This window comes from Eleutherodactylus coqui, chromosome 1 (genome assembly GCF_035609145.1).
Source record: "Eleutherodactylus coqui strain aEleCoq1 chromosome 1, aEleCoq1.hap1, whole genome shotgun sequence".
NCBI classification, from domain to species: domain Eukaryota; kingdom Metazoa; phylum Chordata; class Amphibia; order Anura; family Eleutherodactylidae; genus Eleutherodactylus; species Eleutherodactylus coqui.
The window spans coordinates 102,179,557-102,202,541 of record NC_089837.1 but is presented as its reverse complement, the minus strand read 5'-3'; the positions used below and the strand labels follow the sequence as shown (position 1 = coordinate 102,202,541).

Below are 22,985 nucleotides of genomic sequence, written 5' to 3'. Positions count from 1 at the left end.
ATATAGTGGTTCGTGGGAGAGGAATGGGTTCTTATCCACGTCTTCAGCACAATAGTAGAGTAAAATTGTGATTCCAAACAAAGAAACAAATCAGTTGAGTATTAGAAATGGAAAGCAAGTAATGACACATATGTAGCTGCAAGAAAATAACCTTTTGAAATTTACCTGGATTTCTGTATTGATTACTAGTAAAATGTGGTCTGATTCTTATCTATGTGAGTATTAGGGTACGGTGACAAGGTCAGGTGTTGAAAATGGTCAAAAACCTGCCCACTTGGGGTGGCCACGACCTGCATGATGTAACTACAAAATGGTTCAGGCATTGGTCACATGTGGCCAGCCGAACTGTGTGCCCATACTCTCGAAGACAAACATAACTAAGCTAATAACTCGCAATCCAGAGTTCCTTTCATGTCTTTTATTGAGCACATTAAGTAACTATCCACAATACAGAGATAGAAAGCAAGGGAATCCCTGTGTTGGTGACTGCTCCAAAAGCCAATCGGCAAAAGGTATTTCAGTTAAGAAGATGAGATTGGGGTTCAAAGATGCTTTGTCCATTAAACAAAGGCACAAAAGCTTGGTTACTGACCAACCTGTTCTTCTTAAGAAAGATTGGTTAGGGTGAATCATGTCTCAATGCAAACAATTTTCAGAAGTCCTCAGAACACTTGTTACAGATATGCATGAGGCTGGAAAAACTGCAAAAGCATTGCTAAAGAAATGAATGTACATTCATCCGAAGTCAAAGAAATGATCTACTAATAGAGAAAATTCAGGACTGCTGCTACTCTCTCTAGGAGTGACAATCTTATGGTCACCCCAAAAGCAATTCTGAGAAGAGGAAAGATATAACCTAAGGCTGGTTTCACACATCACGTAATGGGCATGGAATTTCAGTTGTAGAATCCAGACTAAAAGTCTGCAACTAAGTACAGTACAATGTTAGTCAATGGAATTTTAGCAAATCCCATTCACTCACAGCATAAAATAATCTGTTACAGATTTAAGTCATCTTGCAGATTTTCATTTCTGTGGCATGTTTTATTTGTTGCAGATATTTCAAAGTGGATTTAATTTATTTCAATAGAATGAGTGTTTTTTTCACACAAAAATCCATAAGAAAACTCATGTGTCGGCTTCATTGTGTAATTTTTACTTTTCTACTTTGCAACCATATGGCCTGGATGTCTTGCCATCATTGTGGGAACAATTAATTCGAAGGTGCATTAAAACCTTTTTATAGGAGAATAGGCCAAGTTAGAGTTTTGACCTTTACTCTACTGAGATGCTATGGTATGTCCTGAAAGCAAGGCATCCCAGAAATATTGATAAGCAAACACATTTGCAGGGAATAGTGGTCTTCAATTACTCAACATTATGCAAGCCTTATTTCTTTTGTTATTAAAGGGAGATCTACAAGTTTTTCAATTCAAAGGTTCACCTTTTGTCCCCACACTGTGGATGTTTACTCAATGTGCTCACTCAAAGACATGAACTGTTTGTGTTATTAGTTTACTAAGATTGTGTTTGCCTATAATCAGACCACATTTTATTAGTGATCAGTGCACTAATACAGGTAATTTCAAGAGTTCACTTACTTTTTTTCCCCAACTCTACATCATTTCTGAGAGGGCAATGTTCCTACTCTATGCACACTGACTTATATAGTGGGCTGCAAAAGACGATCCAGATTGGCTGGGCAAATTCATACTTTATCTCTTTAATCCTACATTCCCTGAAACTTGCATATGGATCAGCTTCATTGTGTAACTCACACCTGGTGAGCCTTTTTGGTCATCTTTACTAGACACCTTAGCACCAATGTTCTGTTTTGCTGCTTGGTGAAGCATACAGTTAGCTGCCTCTTCAAAAGGTCACTAATATTGAGAAATTTCGGCACCAAGCTTTGCTGTGACCTCCTTGTTCACCTGTGATGAGTAGAAAAGGTACACCTAATGGCCACTGGTGTCCATACTCCTCTATCCCGCATCATGTGTCCTAGAGCCTCTAGTTAATGCTCGTTGGTGCTGACACAGATACTTCTGGCTCATCTCCTAATCCTGCTTCCTTCACACACTCAACTAGGGATTAGTGGGATTTCTCCTCCTTACCCTCCTGCTGCTGCTACAAATTGAGCTGCAGAAACTTGCAGGTCAGAGTAAATTTCTGCTTTCTGCCGAACCTCAGGACTTTATCTTCTTACTTTGTACCTCCTTTCTTCATAGTAAGAGACCTATCCTCTTCGTTTGGATTATTATTGTTGACTTTACATACTTCTCTAGTCTAGCAATACCATTATTATTGCTGATTTATTTACTACAACTATTATTTTCTGTGTTTAGCTTTGATAGTACAAGTCTGTGCCGATTGTTTAGTTTTGCATTTTTTTTGCCCTTGTTTGTCCCAATTTCAGTATTGCATTGCTTTGGGTTGGTTGGCACAGTTACACTACTAGATGGGAATGTGGGGCAATTTGTGGTTTAGTGTTCCACTTTGACAGTGAAAGTTGATGTTCTGTACATGACCGGGGCAGAAAGTATACATTAATTATTTAAATACATTTTCAATGACTATATTGGAAATACGATGACTTAAACTACTACTTTATGTTCTGCTTTAATTTATGTGACTTGGAGTATTGAGGTGGTTGGTTATTGGATACTGTATGACTGCTGTATTATAACAGTATGGTCAGTAGTTTTACTGTACAGTGCTAGTTTAGATTTTACATGCTATTTGACTATTAGTATACTATAGTACAATAAAGTATTACAGCTAGTGTAGTTTATTTTCTGCTAATGCCAGAGATGTCCCTGAAACAGCAGAAAGTTAATCTGTCGCTCAGTTTGGGGACGTGGAAGAATTGTAGCAATAGTTTTACCATTGCTTTTGTAGTCATTACATTGACTTCTCTTTGCATGTTCCTTCCAGTTGTTAGATAGTTTAAAAGGTTCATACATGTTCAAAGCTACATTCGCCTGGGATTACATTAGTGAGCAGTGTTTTTATGTGCGGCTGTATACTACCTTTTAGATATTGTATTGCCCGCTAGAAGCATTGCTTTTACCTCTGCTTTTATACATGCAGTAGGTGCCATTAGTAAGCTATGGGACCTTATAACGGATCCATTGTGAGTCGTGACCTTCTAGGCAAATGCCTCTACTAAAACGATTTCTGCACATTTAAAAGGATTATGTTTGGAAGATCCATATGGGTTTAGGAGCGTATACGGTCCAATTTTGCAAATATTACTTAACCAAACAAACATACCTGAGGACATTAGCATTTTTGAAAATTGACAGGACTCCAAACTGGTGTCTGGTATTAGATGGCCACGATGTTGGCCGCATCGTACTGTCCTTATTATGGCCATAATGCCTAGACCTCCTGCAGTTCTACTGAATTCTAATCACTGGACAACCCTATGGTGACATAAGTTTGGTTCCGTTGAACTGTGGAGGTCTGGGTGTTGCGACATTGAAGTGTGAAACTAGCCTTAAAGTGGTATTCTTTCCGGTATTTTTCATGTTTCCATATTTGCTCACAGCTATCTCACTTATCAGACTTGTAATTGCGCAGCTAGCTTTACACAAAGGAAATATAGGTCAGTGCAAACCTGATCTACATCGCACTTGTTTCCAAGTGATTTTAACACATATATGATGTGTTTTGGCATGTGTGATGTACATGTGTTTTTCAAGTGCGTAAAAAAAAATTGCATGTGGTTCCAGTATTTAAAATGTTTTTTAAAAAACACAACCTACCGCACTTGCATGCAAATTGCATGACATGTGAGTACTGCCATAGCAAATAATAGGTAATTCTTGTACATGAAGATTCGACCTGCAGCGATTTTTCAAACTTGGGTTCTTTTCAAATGTGAGTTCTGTCCTTCTTGTAATCAGACAGAACATGAGAGTGAAAATAGTTTGTGTGAATATACCTTTAAGAGCAACTATTTGTGCCTTATATTTAGGATGTCTTACAGTTTTCACGAGAGGAAGCATAGAAAGTATGTTATTTTGATGAATTAGTAAGCATATTTAAGAGATTAGTTTCATAGTGAATAGAGATGATCGAGCATACTCGCTAAGGACAATTACTCAGAGGAGCATTGTCCTTAGCGAGTACCTGCCCACTCGGAAGAAAAGATCTCCCTCTCCCTCTCTCCCCCCCGCTCCCTCCTGCTCACTCCCGCAACTCACCGCTCCCCCGCCAGCAGCCGAATCTTTTCTTCCGAGCGGGCAGGTACTCGCTAAGAACAATGCTCGCTCGAGTAATTGCCCTTAGTGAGTATGCTCGCTCATCTCTAATAGTGAACAATTTAAATAAATTGAAAATATAATTTTTTCACTTATTGACCCATTATTATTCAATTTTTGATTGCTTAATATTATTAATATATCAATTTTTCACAAAAGATTAGGAATTAGATACTTCAGTAAAGTTACAATTAGTGCTGATTGTTCTAGAAGCTAACAATATCTCACCTATCAAAGTTGCCCATGCTTAAGATTAGTAGTGACACTTCACTGTAATGAAGTTGATTTGCGATTCCTCAGTAGTTATAAAACCTCTGGATGCCACACTAGTACGTCTTCCCAGATGATAATAAAATAACTATCTGCTGTAGATTTGATGATGATGATCACCACAGTCGGAGCTGCTGATAGAGAATGAAAACATACATACAAAGCATGTATACAAAACCACGGCACGCTATACTAAAACCATCTTAGGGGGTAAAAACAGCTTTATACTCAAATATTATCATCAAGGTTTCTTGTATACGACTGCATTAGAGATTTGGTAAAACTGTCTTTGCATATATAGCAATATGGTTCAACAATAACCTCTAGAAATAAAAATGGGGAAAACTATTTTCATGTATTTGCCAAAAAGTTGGCATTGAGGTTCGGGATTCAAATCTGAACAGAAGCAACACGCATGGAGTTTGTACGCTCCTCCTGTGTTTGCTTGGATTTGTAAGAGGGTCAGTTCTTATGCCCTTTACCCTGACATTGAGGATGGCATAGTGATAGAGGCGGACACAGGTTAGTCAATGTAACACAAATTTATTTCGGTTTATGGGAAGAAGCATGTTGGTAACACTCTCTGAGGGGCACACTCAGCTTGATGGTTACTGTCTCTGTTAAATGTAGAGGGCAACTCACAATACTTTATGGATAAAAAAAGGCCCTAGTGGACCTACCTGGCACAGTCTTGGTCACTCACACAGCAGGGATGACAGGGTTTTTCTCACAGTCAAGAAACATGCTGGAAATGGTCTGCAACCAATTGCAGAACAGGTATAGGGTCATCGATCACAAAATAGGTCTCTGCCTGACGGACCAAAACAGGTGAGCAGGGTAGAACAGGATGGGAGCACAGATGGTCTGGGTCACTCAACAGAATGCACAGGGTCACTACTTTTGCCATGGATGAGTGCTAGCAGGCCCAATCTTCTCCTTCTGATCTCCTTCGATTACTGCAACAGAGTGGCGTTTTAGCACCTGACCAGATACTCCACTTGGCATAGTTAATCCTCTGCTTCACATATTAGTGTCAGACCATGAGGCACCAAAACATTTCCTCTTATGGTCCAGCTCAAACCCAGTAGGGAGTCCTTGCAGCACTGTTACTGCGCCCATACATAACCAGTGATCTTACTAGCCAAATGTTCACCTGCAAACGGAACACTATAATAACAAATAAAAGTGAAGTACTGGCAATAAAACAGGTTAGTTGATATATGGCACATGACAATAAACAGTAAGGCTGCCTGTCCATGGGCGGTATTGCATTGTGTTCCCCGTGACGATAATCCAGCCGCGGAGAACGCAGTGCACGCTTTCCCTGTCCACGAGCGGAGAATCATAGTCATTCTCCACTCGTGGGTGGCAAATCGCAGCATGCTGCCAGTTGCCGCAATTCTCCGCGGTGAGCCTGTCTGTCAGATAGGTTCTCCGCGGAGATCCATCTGCTGGCTCCTGCTCCCAGGCAGGATACCGCAACGCCCGTGGACAGGCAGCCTAACACATAACAAAATTAGTCTAGTTCTGTTGTGGTGTTCATAAGGGGGGTTGGTCAATGCAGTAGTAAACTGCGCAAAAGCACCTCGTAACAGGTTTCTTCTGGGTACTTTGTTTTCCCTCATACTCCTAAAAACCTATTGATGGTTAATCAGCTTGCAATGAATTTGGCCCCTGTGTGTTTAACCCCTTAAGGACCATGGAGTTTTGATCCTAAAGGACCAGACACTTTTTAGGGATTTTAACCATGTGGTCGTTTTACTGCCCTATTTTTATTTCTTCAGCTACCAAAACTAATTTGCTTCATTTTATTCTGTGACATACAGGGCTATTTTTTTAAATAAGTTTTTACACTGATTTTTTCCCCATTTTTTAGTTTTATTGGGTGCAAAAAGCTGAAAAATTTTTTTTTTAAATTTACAGTTGTTTATTTTTAAAATTAGTATAGTTACGCTGAAATGAAGTGTATTTTGTTTTGGACAATTTGATATATAATTTGTGTAGTTTTGGATTACAGGGTGCATATGGAGACTATTTTGGTTGGCATCGGCAGTGGGTCATTTTCTTTTTTATGTATATATTTCTATTTTATTCTGTAATTTTTTAACTTATTTTTTTCAATTTTTTTACAATCTAGGACCCCCATGACGTCATATAAGATCTCCTGAGGGTCATTCACATTCTATTTCTTTTTTCATAGAAGCCCAAGTTAAAACATCCCCTGTAGTTACCATAGTCACTAACAGAGCTGATCAAGGTCTGCTAGGACCCCGCAGCTCTTCAATGAGAGAGGGCACCTGTCGATCCACTTTCACTTGTTGAGGGCTATGTAGCAGGGTTTCCCTTCTTCTCCAGGCCCTCAGCTGTGACTAGTAGCTGAGGACCCGGCCTGCTCCTGCTTGATTGCAGAGCAGGGGCTTTAATCCTGAGTTGTACTTCTGCTATCGGCCGGGATTAAAGCCCAGGAGCAAGCGCCGTATATTTACCGCATTTGGTCATTAAGGGGTTAAAATAGCGGAAATTAGAGTGTAAACTCCATCGAGGATGGGGAATATGTGACTACAGAATACGTTGGCTGTATATTAGCAGCAGGAAATACCGTAAATGAATAAAATACTCAGATATTGTGATGTTTTCCTGACAGAATATATTTTATTGCTGGAGTTGATATTTTTCTTTAAGTATGCAATCAAAAGTGTAGGTAATCAACATTTGTACAAAAGCTCATGTTTTATCTGCAAAATTTTGTGCAAAATTATCTTGTATATAACAACCTATCTGTCTATGTCAACAGACTCCGACTCCCGGTAGCAAAAAAACAACAGAATGAGTGACAAGAAATCCAGACATGTCATCTTCAAGAAAACCTCCCGTGACAAAGCAGTTAGTAGTCCTTTTTTTGCAACACTTCCAATGCCTTGCTTTGTCTTGGATGCCCTTAAGGTGTATGTAGGAAGACAACATAATTTATATACATACTCGTATAATAAAATAAAAGACAATGCTAGAAATTTCACCTACTGTATCAAAATAACCCATTTCTGCTGACATTATATAAGTTACCTTAAATTTTCTGATCTGAAATTAGTAAATGTTTCACTCACATAACAGGAATAATCCTGATAATGGAAGTGTGTTTGAAATTGTATGTATGTATTGTTCACAAACCTGTAACGCCTTGTACATTTTTTCCACAGGTGAGTGTATATCTGGGTAAAAGAGATTATATTGATCATGTGGAATCTGTGGATCCAGTAGGTAAGTAGATAAATAGATGTGAATGAACATCAGAATGTTGGTGAAAGTTCACTAGATGCACTCATTGTAGAAAATAAATCAAGTACCTAAAAGAAGTTGTCATTTTCCTGAAAAACTCTGCATGCAGTTACATCTCAGGCAGATATGATTAGAGTAGTGGTGTGATTAGATGAACGGTCTTGCCGCCTGAGACCCTAAAAGTGCTTCCACCGTTGGCCTATAAAAAGGCTCTCAGACGCTCCTTGTGTGTAGTGGACCTCCCTTTCTACTTGTGTAGAGCTTGTTGACCACTGGATGCCTCTACGATGCAATCAAGAAAATTTCCTCCAGTTAAAAGAGTTTGAGAATATTAAAATTATTGGAATGTGAGAAGCTGGCTGGTCATATTGATGAATTGCCCACCACCTGGACAGACTGTTAGGAGGTGTTGAGACCAGTGGATGCATGAAGGCACGCACACAAGGCGACTGGGCTCAAGATGCTCTCGACAGACCACCAGTAGACAAGATCGTCTAATCGTCCAACCAGCACAAGCAGCTCCAACTGCTTTGTTGTCTGCCATCCAGAGACAGCTGGCACCATTGTTACACCCCTGTATCTGTCAGAAGCATTTCCAGAAGCTTGGCTGATGGACATTTGGTTTCACCGCACCCATAACGTTCATTCCCTTTGACACCCACCCACCCTCTTTTGATTTTGAAACTGGACAGCCATGGAGTTGAAAAAGGTTGTCTTCAGTGACAAATCCAGGTTTAGTTTGGACAATGACAGCAACTGTGTTTGTGTCTGGAGACCTAGGCATGAGCTCCTCAATCTTGCCTTTACTGTGGATTGGCACACTGCCCCCACTGCTCGTGTGATGGCCTGGGGCCAAGAAGTCAGTGCATATGACAGTCAGCCACTCCTAATAGTGGTACAAGGAACAGTGGCAGCTCAGTGATATGTTCAGGACATCTTGCAGCCACATGTGTTCCTCTCATAGCCGGGCTTCCAAGAGGCATTTTCCAGCAGGACAACAGGGTACTGAAGCCTCTCTTCAAGTGTTCAGTCTTCCACAATATATTATCCTTTTGCTCTGGTATTGTAAACCCTTACTTAGATCAATGTTACAATCACACAGAGAAAGTTTCATTTATTCCGACAACTCCTTCTAGGCGCTTGAACTTTTTGTTGACAAAGAGTGTACTACATAGCATAGCCTAAAGATAGTCATACACATTAGACTGCTCAGCCAGTCATCTATGGTCCAAACTCGTTCCTGATGGCGGATGTGGGTGCACAGAAGGATCAGATATGTTGGGTTTCAACATGCTCAATCCTTTTGTTCTGGCAACAACTCATTCCCATCTCCCCATTAAGAATACATGCAGGGTAAACGGAGCCCAGTGTGTGTGTATGTGCGTTGGTTGGGAGGAATCTAGAGTGTATGGTCGGCCTTACAACATTGAATGTAGACAGGAAATATAGATGTATTATTAAGTGTTACGCCTCCACTAACGTAGATGATTTCTTTTTCCTCAGATGGAGTAGTTTTAGTTGATCCTGACCTCCTTAAGGGCAAGAAAGGTAAGTAGTGACATCTAAATGAAAGTTTAATATACTCTACTTGGCTTTTTTATGTCCAAGCCATTGCTCTAGAAACATAGAAAACTGACAGCAGAAAAAGACCACATGGCCCATTTTATATATTATTTCCTTTTTATTTCTCTCTTAGGATATATATATATATATATATATATATAATATGTGTGTGTGTATATGTATATATAATATATATATATATATGTGTGTGTGTGTATATGTATATATGTGTGTGTGTATATATATATATATATATATATATATATATATACATACACACTTATCTCAGACATGCATTTACTGTTGATCTTCCAACCACGTCTGCTGGAAGTTTGTTCCAGACATCTACTGCTCTTTCAGGAAAATATTTCCTGATTTTCCCCCAACTAATCTCAGATTGTGCCCCCTTGTTCTAGAAATTTAGTCACTTCCCTCCTGAACCCGTAAGGTATATAAAGGTTTTGCTCATGTCCCCTCCTCTCCCTTTCTTCATCCAGGCTACACAGATTAAGGGTCCTTTTTAGACAAGCTGATTCTTGTTTGAATGAGCAAATGACGCCAATGCTAACTCGTTCACACTCCTGCAGCCTGTTTACACAGGCAGATACATCGTTGGCTTGTTTATCAAGAATCATTCAGGGTCATTCAGTCCCTGTATAAGCAAATAGAAGGACTGAACAAGAGCTGTTTAAACTGAATGATAAGCAAACGAGCCAACAATTTTTATAAAATGAATGATGAACGAAAACCGAACAATTCTCGTTCTCTCGCGTTTAGATCTAATGGTTATTGCTCACTTTCGCTCGTTTGAACGATAATTGTTAAGTTTAAAAGCACCTAAGGTTTTTTAAGTCTTTCCTAATAAGTTTTGTTCTTGAGACTTTTCACCATTTTTGCAGCCCATCTTTGGACTCGTTCTATTTTATGAGTGTCTTTCGGTGGATGAGGTCTCCAGAACTGAACACGGTATTACAGATGTGGTCTCACCAGAGCTCTATGCAGTGGGATCTCTCTCTCTACTGCAGCTTTACGTGGCTAAAGCTGGCCATGGTCATATAGAGGGCCTGATCTGTTCCACGTTCTGTTTAAATCGTGCCATTCTAAATAGTATCATGGGACACAAGACCACCTTTAGTACAGGCGCCATGTTTAGCCGAAAGCTAGTATTGTATCAGCTTCTGGATCCCCCACCAATATTAACTTCTGAAATGTCTTTATGGCATATCCAAAATAGAACAGCAGTCCTTCTCAGGTCTGCTTCAAGTGACTTTATTTCAATCTCATAATTCATATGTACCTAAAAGCAGCCTGTGTATTTAATATAATATATATGTTTCAGGTTAATACCCTTCATCAGGCATGAGAACAGTAGTTGGTTGAAGACTTGCTACTTATGTTGAAATCCTAATCAACAGAGACCTTCTTTGGTGGAGTACCACCACTAAGGGCGCACTATTTAGTCAGGCCCTTGGCGTCAGTAACTCTTGTGCTGCCTTCATGGGACATTGTGCTGATGCATCATCAGTGTTTTCAGTTCTCTGTCCCATGTGCTATACACTTCTGGTTATCTTTTTCTTTTACAGTGTATGTCACTCTGACGTGTGCATTCCGCTATGGTCAGGAGGACATTGATGTCATTGGCCTGACCTTTCGCAAAGATTTGTACTTTGCACGGACTCAGGTTTATCCTCCTGTGGAAGATGTGAAATGTCTCACCAAAGTCCAAGAAAGACTGATGAAAAAGTTGGGGAACAATGCCTACCCCTTCCTGATGGCGGTAATGACCCACTTACATATCCTCCTTTGTGGAGCGTATTTCAGTGATGCCATTAGAGAATTCCAATTGTGTCTAATCCATTCTTTTGTAACTTATAGTTTCCTGATTACTTGCCATGCTCAGTGTGTCTTCAACCAGCTCCATCAGATGCGGGGAAGGTAAGTACTCCCGCAAGCGTTGTGGAATAAGTTAACACCATACAAATAAAGATTATTATTACTACTCCTCATATATACAGGGGTGCACAAAAATATGGAAATATTGTACAAAATGTATGCCTTAAGTTACATAGGATTATAAATCATATTTCATTAAGACATGTAGATACCGATGTTAGGTGGCGGTAATATGACATAGATGCTACCGGGCAGAAGTGAACATCTTCCTGAGCAAACGGGGTTCATTGGTCAAGGGTTTGAGCCACTCAGCTGCTGCTACCAGAAACAAACCCAGAGAAGGGCAAGAGGTGAAGTAAACACAAATTTGTTGGGAAAGGTCTCAGCCAAGCATAGGTCAAAGGGTAGGTCAGCGCTAATGCTTACAATCCCATGCATTTCATATGGCGTTTCCATATTTTTGTCCACCTTTAATTAAGTTACAAACAAGGTGAGCTTTATTTTGAGCCACTTTTGTTGGATTTTGTATATTTGTTCAATAAAGCTCTGAATAGCATAAAAAACTAGGAATAATGTTCTTATTCTCCTGTGCCCTTTAAAGACCAGAAAACCCTGCCCCTCCGTTAGGTATCCTGGATGTTAGCCACCCTGATCTACAGTACCTTGAACCTCGAACCCTGAGAATAGATTTGATCATTTATAATTATATAATTATGATGAAGATTTCACAGAATTTGGGAAATATTTTCTGACAATTCCCTATTTTTAAAGGCTTGTGGTGTGGATTTTGAGATCAAAGCATTTTCTGCAACCAATTTAGAAGACAGGATTCACAAGAAGTAAGTATATACATTTTTTAAAACCAATCTTTATTTTTGCTTCAGTGCATCTGAAATAAAAAAGCAACTTTGTAAATAGTCTTGATTTAAAAATGTCCTACCGTTTTATGTTCACAGCTCCTGCGCATGCTTGTTTATATCAAATAAACCCTTTGTGTAGTCTAATCCTGTAGTCACATCTTAGGCTGGGCTCACACAAGCATATTCGAATTGATGACCACGTGCTTAATACACGGTGAATCGCGGAAATTCAAATACATTGATTTTCACATTTCCAATCACACTTGTACATATTTATTGGTGAGAAAAAAAGCACACAGAATGTTCTAATTGACCACGTATTACGCAGATAGAGCCCTGTTGTTCTCTATGGGTGTTCACCAAAACGATGTACATACGCAATTACAGTCTTCTTTTTAGCTTGCAAAAAAGAAGGCTGAGAGGAGACTTAATAGCTGTATACAAATATCTGAAGGGCTGTCACAGTGCAGAGGGATCTGCCCTATTCTCATTTGCGCATGGAAAGACTAGAAGCAATGGGATGAAACTGAAAGTGAGGAAACACAAACTAGATATTAGAAAAAACTTTCTGACAGTGAGGGTGATGAATGAGTGGAACAGGTTACCACGGAAGGTGGTGAGTTCTTCAATGGAAGTCTTCAAACAAAGGCTGGACAAATATCTGTCTGGGATGATTTAGTGAATCCTGCACTGAGCAGGGGGTTGGATCTGATGACCCTGGAGGTCCCTTCTAACTCTACCATTCCATGATTCTACATAGCAGCTGTTGACAGAAACTGTCAGAATATTTTTAATAAAAAGTATTTGGAAAGGTGCTTCATGTTTTTATTTAATGTCAATAAAAATAATAGTTAGCGTAAATGCACATAACCTTAAGGGCATGTCTAGTCTACATGTTGCAGAATTTCTGCTACTGTAAATCTGCTGCAGATATTGGCTTGACTCCATGTCAAAATCCAGATTTGTGGTGGATTTTCCCCCTCATATGAAGAGGTGAAATCCACTATGAAAATCGAGAGCATAAACTGACATACTGTAGATTGAAAATCCGCATCACAGGTCAATTTACGCTGCAGATTATTTCTGCAACATGTCGATCAGATTTCTTGAAATCCCATCTACAATGGTTGCTCTGTAAATAGGGGCGGATTGTCTGCAGCCAATTCTGCTGCAGGTAATCCACAGCATTTCCATTATGTGTGAATATACCATTAACTCTTTGAGGACCAAGGAACATATTTGTTCTATAGATGTAAACGGTTTCAAATTCGATTATGGTCCTGAAAGGGTTAAATTCTTCCTGCTTTTACTACATTCATCGATAAAAGCGTATTTTACCATTTTGCAGAAACTCTGTGCGTTTGTTGATCCGCAAAATCCAATATGCTCCTGACCAACCAGGACCCAAGCCCCGGGCAGAGACTTCCTGGCAGTTCTTCATGTCAGACAAACCTCTGCACCTGACGGCCTCCCTGACCAAAGAGGTAAAACAGAACATACAATTTCATGCAATTTATAGCTTTAGGTAAGGTAACTGCATCTACTTACATGGTCACATTGCTTTTCTAACATACTTGTTTTGTTTCAACAGTTGTGATCAGTAATCACGCTGATCGTGGCTGTTGACCCTTTATATGCCACTGTCAGTTCATTTAAATGACTCGATCAGTTGTCATGGCAGTCTAGGCCTTCTGAAAGCCCACCAGGGCTGCCATGAATGATTACCTATCAAGGCATGCCTTTGGTATGTCTTAATAACTTAACATAAGAATAGTTCCACCTTCTATGTCCATTGATACCCATTTATTTGTAAATCCTGATAAGAAGACTACGTCTGGGAGCACTCCATCCTGTGGTTTCAAATGAAATGCAAAGATAACGGGAACACTGGACATGCAGTGAAAAGATCTTCTTCTTTATTGATCCAAGTGCTTTACATAATCGGATAGCAGAGACAACGCGTTTCACCTGAGGTGAACAAGGCTCTTTACGAGCTGAAACGCATTCTCTCTGCTATCTGATTATGTAAAGCACTTGGATCAATAAAGAAGAAGATGTTTTCACTGCATGTCTGTGTTCCCGTTATCTTTGCACGTCTTGATATACTGCCTGTAAGAACGTAATATAATGTATAAGTGATCAAGCAATTGCAAGTTCAAGTTCCCTAAGGAGACGAAGGAAAAATGTAAAAATAAGTTTTATTAAATATTAGAAAAAATAAAGAGTAGAATATAGTCGAAGTGTACATACATACACACACACATCACATTATTAACCCTTTATAGTGAACTCCGTCAGAAAAAATAGTATAAGCAATGCTAGAATTGCTCTGCATCCAAGAAAAAAATTGAATAAAAATGATCCAAAAGTCGTATATATATTCCAAAAAGGTATCAATAGAACCTACAGGTGACCGAGCAAAATAACGAGCCCTCACACAACTACGTTGACAAAAAATGTAAAAATGTTAGGAGGGTCGAAAGATGGTGACAGAAAGCAGTCCCACTGCATTAAAAAAAACTATATACTTTTGGTATCGCTGTAATCATGGTGACCCACAGAATAAAGAGAACACATGATTTTTACTGCATCGTGACTGTTGTAAAAACAAACTCCCACCAACAATTGCTCGATTGCATTTTTTCCCATTTCTCCCCACTGAGAAAAGTTTTCCAGCACATTATAAAGTTCATAGATACCATTGAAAACTACAATTTGTCTTGCAAAAAACAAGCCCTCATGTAGCCATGTAACCAAAAAAACACAAAGGGCTGCAGCAAGAAGGGGTTAATGCAACAAAAATACACAACGTGAACCTAACCTAATAAAAGTACAGTAATAATGAACAATGATCCTAATGTATTTATCGATTACCTGCAGGTGTATTATCACGGGGAACCAATTACTGTTGCTGTTACTGTGACCAATAATTCAGAGAAGACAATTAAAAAAATAGCCGCATCAGGTAAGATCTAATAAGAAGGTCAATAATCAGTCATTCCTCCATTAAAAAATCATCAGTAAATGTAGGCCTATTCTGATAAATCCCAACACACATTTTAAATGGCCTTTCCATCTTAAGAATTCATAGCATACACCCCCACAGGATATACTATAAGGGTCTTTATAGGTGAGGGTCTCACATATAGGAAGAATAGCGTTCCCCTGAACCTTGTCTACCATTGAAAAGCAGTCACCAGGTACATTGGCTTCAGTGAGGTAGTGGCTGCCCTTGTATTCAGCTCTCTCCATTCATGTTTTCTAGGGTTAAATAAAAAGCCGATAGCTGATTGTTATCTCTTTCTGTAACTCTCATAGTGAATGTCAATGGGAAGAGCTGACAAGCTCTTTGCATTGGCAAGTAAGAGTCAGGCGTCCCCCACTCTCCCAATGGTAGGAGAAGATAACTAATGAAGATAATCCCTGTCCCTTTAATTGTATTAAGGCATATGTACATCATAGAGGGGATCCCTTGTTCAGGAATCCCCTCTAATAGCCATAATATAAAACTATACTGCGCAGCTCTCTCTCTGTTGTGCTCTAACTTACTTATATTACATGGACAGCAACTCATCGGCCACCATATAATACTACATTTAGCTTTACCTGGCAAAATCAGCTGTTTGACAGGGGTACAGGAAGTGGAGTGATCAGCTCATTGCCTTGGCGGTAGCTAGTGATAAGAAAACTTTTGAAAAGTTGGGTTCGGGTGGTTCGACAAATTTTGGCAAAAAGTTTTGTTTGGTCCAAATTACTTGGAACTGAACCGGAACTTCACCAGTACCCCTAAAACTGCTGTATTACACAGTCTAAATTTCATAAATGGCCTGTATAACACTCTTATGTCACCTAGGTGTGCATCTAAATACTTTTGATCTGTTTTTAAGGCAAAGTTAATGAAGGAAATAGGAAGAAAAGAAAGGGAAAAATGAGAAGGAAGGAAAATTTCCTTCTTTTTTTTCTGCCTCCATTTTTCTTCTCCTCCTTATTATTCCTTCTTTTTAAAAGAAGAAAAAGGAAAACAAAGAAGAATTTTAGTGAGTTCAGACGACACAAACCGGCCGAGGTGTGGGTTTGTGCTGAACCAAACTTTTAGCAAAGTTTGACCCGAAATAGAGTTTTACTGTTTCGGTTCTCCCAACACTAGCAGTAGCGTTTTGAAAAGTGTTGCTCTGATACAACATTAACTGATAGTTGCCGGCATGGTCAGAATATCAAATGTTCTTGGTAAAACAGCAACATTTCAATAAGTTCACAGATATAACTTGTAACAAAACAGTCTTGTATGAAAACATCCTTGGAAGAATAGTAACTATTTTTATGTTTTTTCTGCATATAGTGGAACAGGTCGCCAATGTGGTGCTGTACAGTAGTGACTATTACACCAAGACTGTGGCTTTGGATGAGACCGAGTAAGTAAGGCTATCCTAACAAGAGTGTATTCATTTAGTAGATTATTGGCATAGCATCAATGGTTTTCCATAACAGCTTATATTTTTGGGCTAATGTGGGTTATTAAGAGTGCCCTGGTATGTGTATGCTCTTAGCATGTTGCTAACATTGTTAAACATTGTACATAGAAAGGCCCAATGCACACGGGTGGATTATTGCTGCGGAATCTGGAACGGGCGTCTGCCTCCAGATTCCGCAGCAATTACCCTCCATAGCTTGCAATGCAAAAAAGATTGTTAATGCATGAGAGCGGAAACCAATTATGGATCGGATGAAAAACTGCACCATATTCTATTTACTTGCGGTTCCCTAACAGACAGCCCTTCTGCATGTGGAATCCGACCCGCCCGTGTACATGCGGCGAAAAGCCATTGATTCTCTATATCACCTATCCAAAATATAAGGAGAAACATTTTTTTTTTTTTTACCAGGGATAAAGTTCCATCCAAGGCCACTTATAATCACACCTTCACTCTGCTGCCTATCCTGGCATACAACCGAGAAAAACGGGAAATCGCTCTAGATGGAAAACTAAAGCACGAGGACACCAATCTGGCATCTAGCACTCTGTAAGTACAGCTGAACTGTATTTTTTTTATGTGCCTCTTATCCCACAATCCCCTGCAATATCTTGCATTTTTTTAGTGTAAAGGAACTGCGTAGATAATGATCTTTCTGTCATGGTTAAAGGTACTTTTATATGGGCTGATTATAACCTGAAAGCAGTGATTTTTGGTGGTAACTTAGCCTGTGTACACACGGCCACTGACAGGTCATTGAGCGAGAAATTGCTCATCTACAAATAGAGATGAGCGAGCGTACTCGGAAAAGCACTACTCACTCGAGTAATTTGCTTTATCCGAGTATCGCTGTGCTCGTCCCTGAAGATTCGGGTGCCGCTGCGGCTGACAGGTGAGTCGCAGCGGGGAGCAGGGGAGAGCGGGCGGGAGAGAGGGAGAGAAAGATCTCCCCTCCATTCCTCCCCGCTCTCCCCTGCAGCTCCCCGCTCCGTGCCGGCACCCGAATCTTCAGTGACGAGCACAGTGATACTCGGATAAAGCAAATTACTCGAGCAAGTAGTGCTTTTCCGAGTACGCTCGCTCATCTCTATCTACAAACCATGAGACGATTGGCTTGTTTGTAGTGAATTGAGGCGGGTGGCTGGATGAGATCTCTCGCGCCTCCACCTCACTGAACGACTATCACTCCTGTGCGAAAGCAAAGGAACGATAGTCGGTGGGCGGCTGTAGGGGTCCTATGCACCCAACAGCCGTCCTCTTTTCAGTCTGCTCTGTATGTTACTCTTTATATCTATGGAGATGAATGGAAGAAAGCAGACTAAAGAGTCACGCTGCACGTGTGTGGACTTCGGCAGACGCAGTGTAGGAATGGGGTGCCTAGTGGGCATAAAACATTGCTGCCCGGACTCCCCGTTTCCTGACCTTTGAGCCCCATAACATAGTTTATGGGGCTCCAAGGTCATGACAGGTTCCCTTTAATATTTTCTCAATCCTCTGCAGAATTTACATGTTTTTTTGACCCATTAATGACCGATACTCTGGGGACCCGGAGGCGGAAATGCTAAAAATTTAACAGCAAATTTCAATGGGACTGAAGCGTGCCATGGCACTTCATGTCCCGATGAAATCCGACTGGCTGCACTGACAGCTGATTGCCAGGGATCTTCATTGGCAGGTCCTTGAGAAATGAACTATTAATGACCTATCCTAAGAATAAATCATTAATAGTTTTTGCCGTGAAAACCCCTTTAACACAAAGGTATTGTACAAAGGTGCAGAATTTCTGTCTAACACAGTATGTCTTGAATGCTTTCCGCAGGCTGAAGGAAGGTATTGATCGCACTGTCATGGGAATCCTGGTGGACTACAAGATTAAGGTGACCATCACCGTCTCTGGGTAAGTCTTGGATGATTTGCAATTCGACTTTCCAATATAGTTGATGGGTTTGAGGTGAGGACTCTGTTGGAGTAGATTTTGGTTTGTGGCACACAGACTGACACATGTATTAAGATTCTTGTACCTCTTAATTTGCACTCAGCTGGATATTTATGCGCAAGATGTATTAAGACCGGAGTATGAAACTCCCGTCTTAAAGTCCCCCCATCGTCTTAGGGAAATCATGAAAACAGAAGGTAGAAATGCATATTATTAGGCCATATGCTTGCAGAATTTAAAGCTACGCTATGGAAAGATATATCTGCATAATGCTCTATCAGTCGTGGATTTCTTGCCGATTTTGACCCCAATTTCTACCATAATATTGTGATTTTGCTATTTGCCTGTGTGTGTGGGTCCAAGAAATTAAAGGTTTTTTTTCCTGTTTTTCATTGGCAGATTATTGGGAGACATGACTTCCAGGTACTTCAGATGCCTTTACTTTGTATTATTAAATACGTGTCTATCATCATGTTGATCACAAAGGACTAGCCAATTAGACTAGGGCTGAATGAAGGGAGTAATGCCGCTCAATTGCACCTCAGTTTCATTCACTGGAATTATTCTGATCTGGAATACACAGACAAAGCGCATGCATGAGAGTCATACTGTCACCTTGTGATCAATGGAAGACTGCTGAATCCACAATTATGGCAAGTCCTTAGGATATGTCATTAACGTATAAACTATTTAACAAGCCACGGTTCTGCTTAAAGGGGTAAACCAGGATTAGAAAAAAAAGATGTCCAGAAAAATAGCTCCATGTCTGTCCGTAGACTGTTTCTGATATTTGCAATATTTCTGATATTGCAACTTATTCAAATGAATGCGGCCGAGTTGTAATACCACACACAGCCTATGGACAGATGTGGCACTGTTTCCACAAAAAAAAGTAGGTCATTTTTTTTTCTAATCCAGTATAACTCCTTATAGCACAAGTTCATTGCAATCCGAGTTTTCTATATTGTCGAGATACATTTTTCACTCTGTTTTCCTTTTTGCTTGCAGTGAAGTCTCTACGGAACTTCCTTTCATTCTTATGCATCCTAAGCCAGATGGTAAGTGAGAATCTTGGTTGGAAGCCTAAATGATTAGTTAAAGTGACCCTCCAGTGTCAGGACACAATTCTGTTTCTAGACTGGGGAGGGTGGGTATATATTACCTGCCATTGTTGTTCTCTGCTGTTGCTTCTCGGCCCCATTTTCGGCTGTTCCAGATGGCAGATAAATGTTAAAACTACCTAATGCATACTGTGCACGGATTTCTGATAAAGCAGCGCTGATCACTGGAGCAGCGCTGGCCAATGAAAAAGCAAGTATAGTGTAACAGTAGTCTAACACTATCAGTGCACTGTGGGGCTTATATACTCAGAACTTTGCGTCGGCCATCCTGGGACGGACAATAACGGGACCCAGAAACTGCGGATTAGAAGGACACGAGCAGTGAAAAACAATGGCAGGTGTTATAACCCATCTGGTCCTGGGACAAAATTGTATCTTGGGACTGTAGGGTCAAAGAGAAATGCAATGTAACTGCCATGCTTTATCACCAACACATGGATTACTTAAAAATGCATGCAATAGCGTAAGGCTACCTTCACACGGGCGAGCACAATATTCTGCCGTGAATCACAGCCTGACATTGTGCTCACCAACATGCGATTTCCCCACAGATGTGAGCGTTTTTATCTCAAAACCGCTTTGCTTCGGGGAAATTACGATCCTCCACTGTGGTGGGGGATTGCACACTTTCTCTCGTTGTTTTCTATGGGGTAGCCTTTCATTGCATTATACCGCGTGGACCTAGCTTGCCGTGTGATGCTGCCGCCAGCCCCATTGAAAACAATGGGAGATGCAATGTGAAGGCACGCCCAAACATAGGATATGGCGTGAGTTGTTTCTCACATCGCTCATGTGTATGACCCCATTCAAAGGAATGGGGTTCATATTTGACTTTTGCGTTTTGTTTTTTTTCGCCGTGTGAAGCCGGCCTTAGTGTTGTGGGACGTGTGTGTATACACAGCAGACACCAGATTCATCTTCCACTCTAAATACATAGGATGTATTGCCATATTTACCAACGATTTGTCATTAAATCCAGCATATTAAATACATTTTCCTTCCTTTTATGCACGTTCACCCATGGCAGGTAAAGACGGGTAAGAAATAAAACTATGTATATGTCATTTATAGTGAGGCAGTAAGGCTAAAATCTGCAGTAGGGAATCCGGTTTCCTTCTCCATTATGGGAGAAGAAAAACTGAATTCTTTGGATGGACTCATAAGGGAATCCAACTGTACCTAATGGACCCCATGGACTACAATGGGGGACGTTTGGTTCCTGCACCTGTCCACCATTTTTACTGGATGAAAAGTCCTGCATGCATGAGTTTTCGTCCGGCATTTCATGTTGAATCTGTGCCATCTATAAACAAAAAGGATTGGCTCCATTGGAAACTGATGAAAATTAAACCAAAAATGTACACTAGAAGACTCTCTTTATATATCTGGCACATCGTATGCCAGCGGAAATAATATGAAGACTGGCATTTAAAGTGTTGGTCTTAAAGTGGCCCTCCGGTCCTAGAAAAGCAAAGGTGGCCATTTCTCTGACTACTGTTTATTAGTAGGTATTGGTAGACTATTATATGCTGCTGTGACTGGCCAGTGCTGCTCACATGGGCATATCCTGAACATATCGCTGAGCTGTCATTGTCCCTCGTACTACTATAAGGGGTGACGGATGTGGTGGTCCCCCCAGACCATCACATCAGCAGTTGGGGCAGTGTACCACTCTACAGAAAAGGCTGGATTGAGGAGCTCGCATCTAGGTCTCCAGATACGAACATGGTCATCATCAGTGCCCAAACTAAACCTAAATTTGTCACTGAAGACATCCCAGTTCCACTCAGTAGTAGTCCAATTTTATGGGTTATGACACCACTGTAAAAGGATGAAAGCGAGTTGGTGTTAAAGGCAGAACACATAATGGGCGCTGTGAGACCAAATGTCCTTCAGTCAAGCGCCTATAAATTCCAGCAGACACCGGGGTGTAACGATGGCGCTATCTGTCTCTGGGTGGAGGACAACTAAACAGTTGGAGCTGCTCATGTTTGGCAGACTATTAGATGATCTTCTCTACTGGCTCTATCGAAGGCGTCCTGAGCCCGGCCACTTTGTATGCGTACCCTCACACAGTGCTCAAATCATTTGCACATCTGTCTGAGATGTAACTGCATGCTGAGTTTTGCAGCAAAACGACAACTTCTTCTAGAGGCACCATTCTCTCTTTTTTTTTTTTATACAAAAGGTGTATATTTTTTACATGGTCTTTTACGGCTTACCTCCAGTGGAAAACAAAAACTTCACAATACTCTTAGATCAATCTATAGTAGCATTGTGATGTATTTCCCTTTACTTTCTCCCTGACATTAGCAGGGAGAAAGTAAAGGACTGCAGAGTAATTACAGTCTCCTCCAACTTTGCCCCATATTGAAATGAATGTCATGTGCATCTTGCAAGTGACTGAAACTAATCAACAGCTTAAAGCACTCAGTTCTTAAATCTGGATTAGAAACTTGAATTTACACACTGAGGTGCATATCCTAAGAGGATATTATAGAGATTATGGGAGGTATGTTAATGCTAAGCATTAGGAGTCTGCACTGTATGGACATATTGTACAAAATCCATACATATAATCCTCAGTGCAGACACTTATTGTTCATGCTCTGTCATACTATCTATATTATAGTCTCAATGGTTTGAAAGTAATTGCTGCTGATATTGATTGCTGATATGGAAATCAAGTGATGAAAAGTTCAGGAAAACCGCTTTAAAGTGGAGTTACCCTTGAAGTTACTAATAAACTGCATTTACGAAGAGCATTGTGTAACTAGTGAAATATCAATCCTTGTTCTACTCTGCTACACAGGGAAGAAGAAGATATGGTGTTTGAAGAATTTGCACGTGACCAGCTTAAAGATGAATTGCAACCTGAAGAGAAGGAGGAAGAAGAAGATGATGAGAAATAAAATCTATCATGAATGTTGTTACAGATCATACATTGCAAACAAAAGACCGTCATTAGGTGATATGATATTGTATAGGAATTGTGGACCCCTAAATAGCATTGCACAGAAATTGGCTGTTTGGGCAGGACTTCTCTTCTTAGAGGTCCAGGTGACAAATTTTCAGTGTGGTGATTACAAATTTATGCTACAATCAAACACAATTGGACCATATATTAATCTCTGCACTATTATCAGTTAAAGGGATTCTGTCAGTAGGTTCATGAAGTCTGACTTGTAGTTGAGCTCTGAGTCATGGAGGCGGGCCGTGCAGGCTTCTCCCTGCTCACATTATGCAGATTGACAGATCTCTCCTTATACACAAAAGAGGAGAACACTGTCAATCTTCATGATGTGGGTGGGGAAAAGCTGATACAGCCC

At 40.3% G+C, this 22,985-nt stretch overlaps 1 protein-coding gene across 1 annotated transcript; it reads left to right on the top strand.

Annotated features, from left to right (window-relative positions):
- Nucleotides 1-7,361: 7,361 nt before the first annotated feature.
- Nucleotides 7,362-22,731, top strand: SAG (S-antigen visual arrestin). Its single transcript, XM_066599052.1, is given in 14 exon segments — nucleotides 7,362-7,418; nucleotides 7,733-7,793; nucleotides 9,315-9,359; nucleotides 10,958-11,151; nucleotides 11,250-11,309; nucleotides 12,039-12,106; nucleotides 13,476-13,611; nucleotides 15,008-15,092; nucleotides 16,467-16,539; nucleotides 17,011-17,148; nucleotides 18,419-18,496; nucleotides 18,935-18,958; nucleotides 19,544-19,609; nucleotides 22,469-22,731. Coding segments are annotated over 14 exon segments (1,185 nt in total). The 3' UTR covers nucleotides 22,569-22,731.
- The last annotated feature ends 254 nt before the right edge of the window (nucleotides 22,732-22,985 follow it).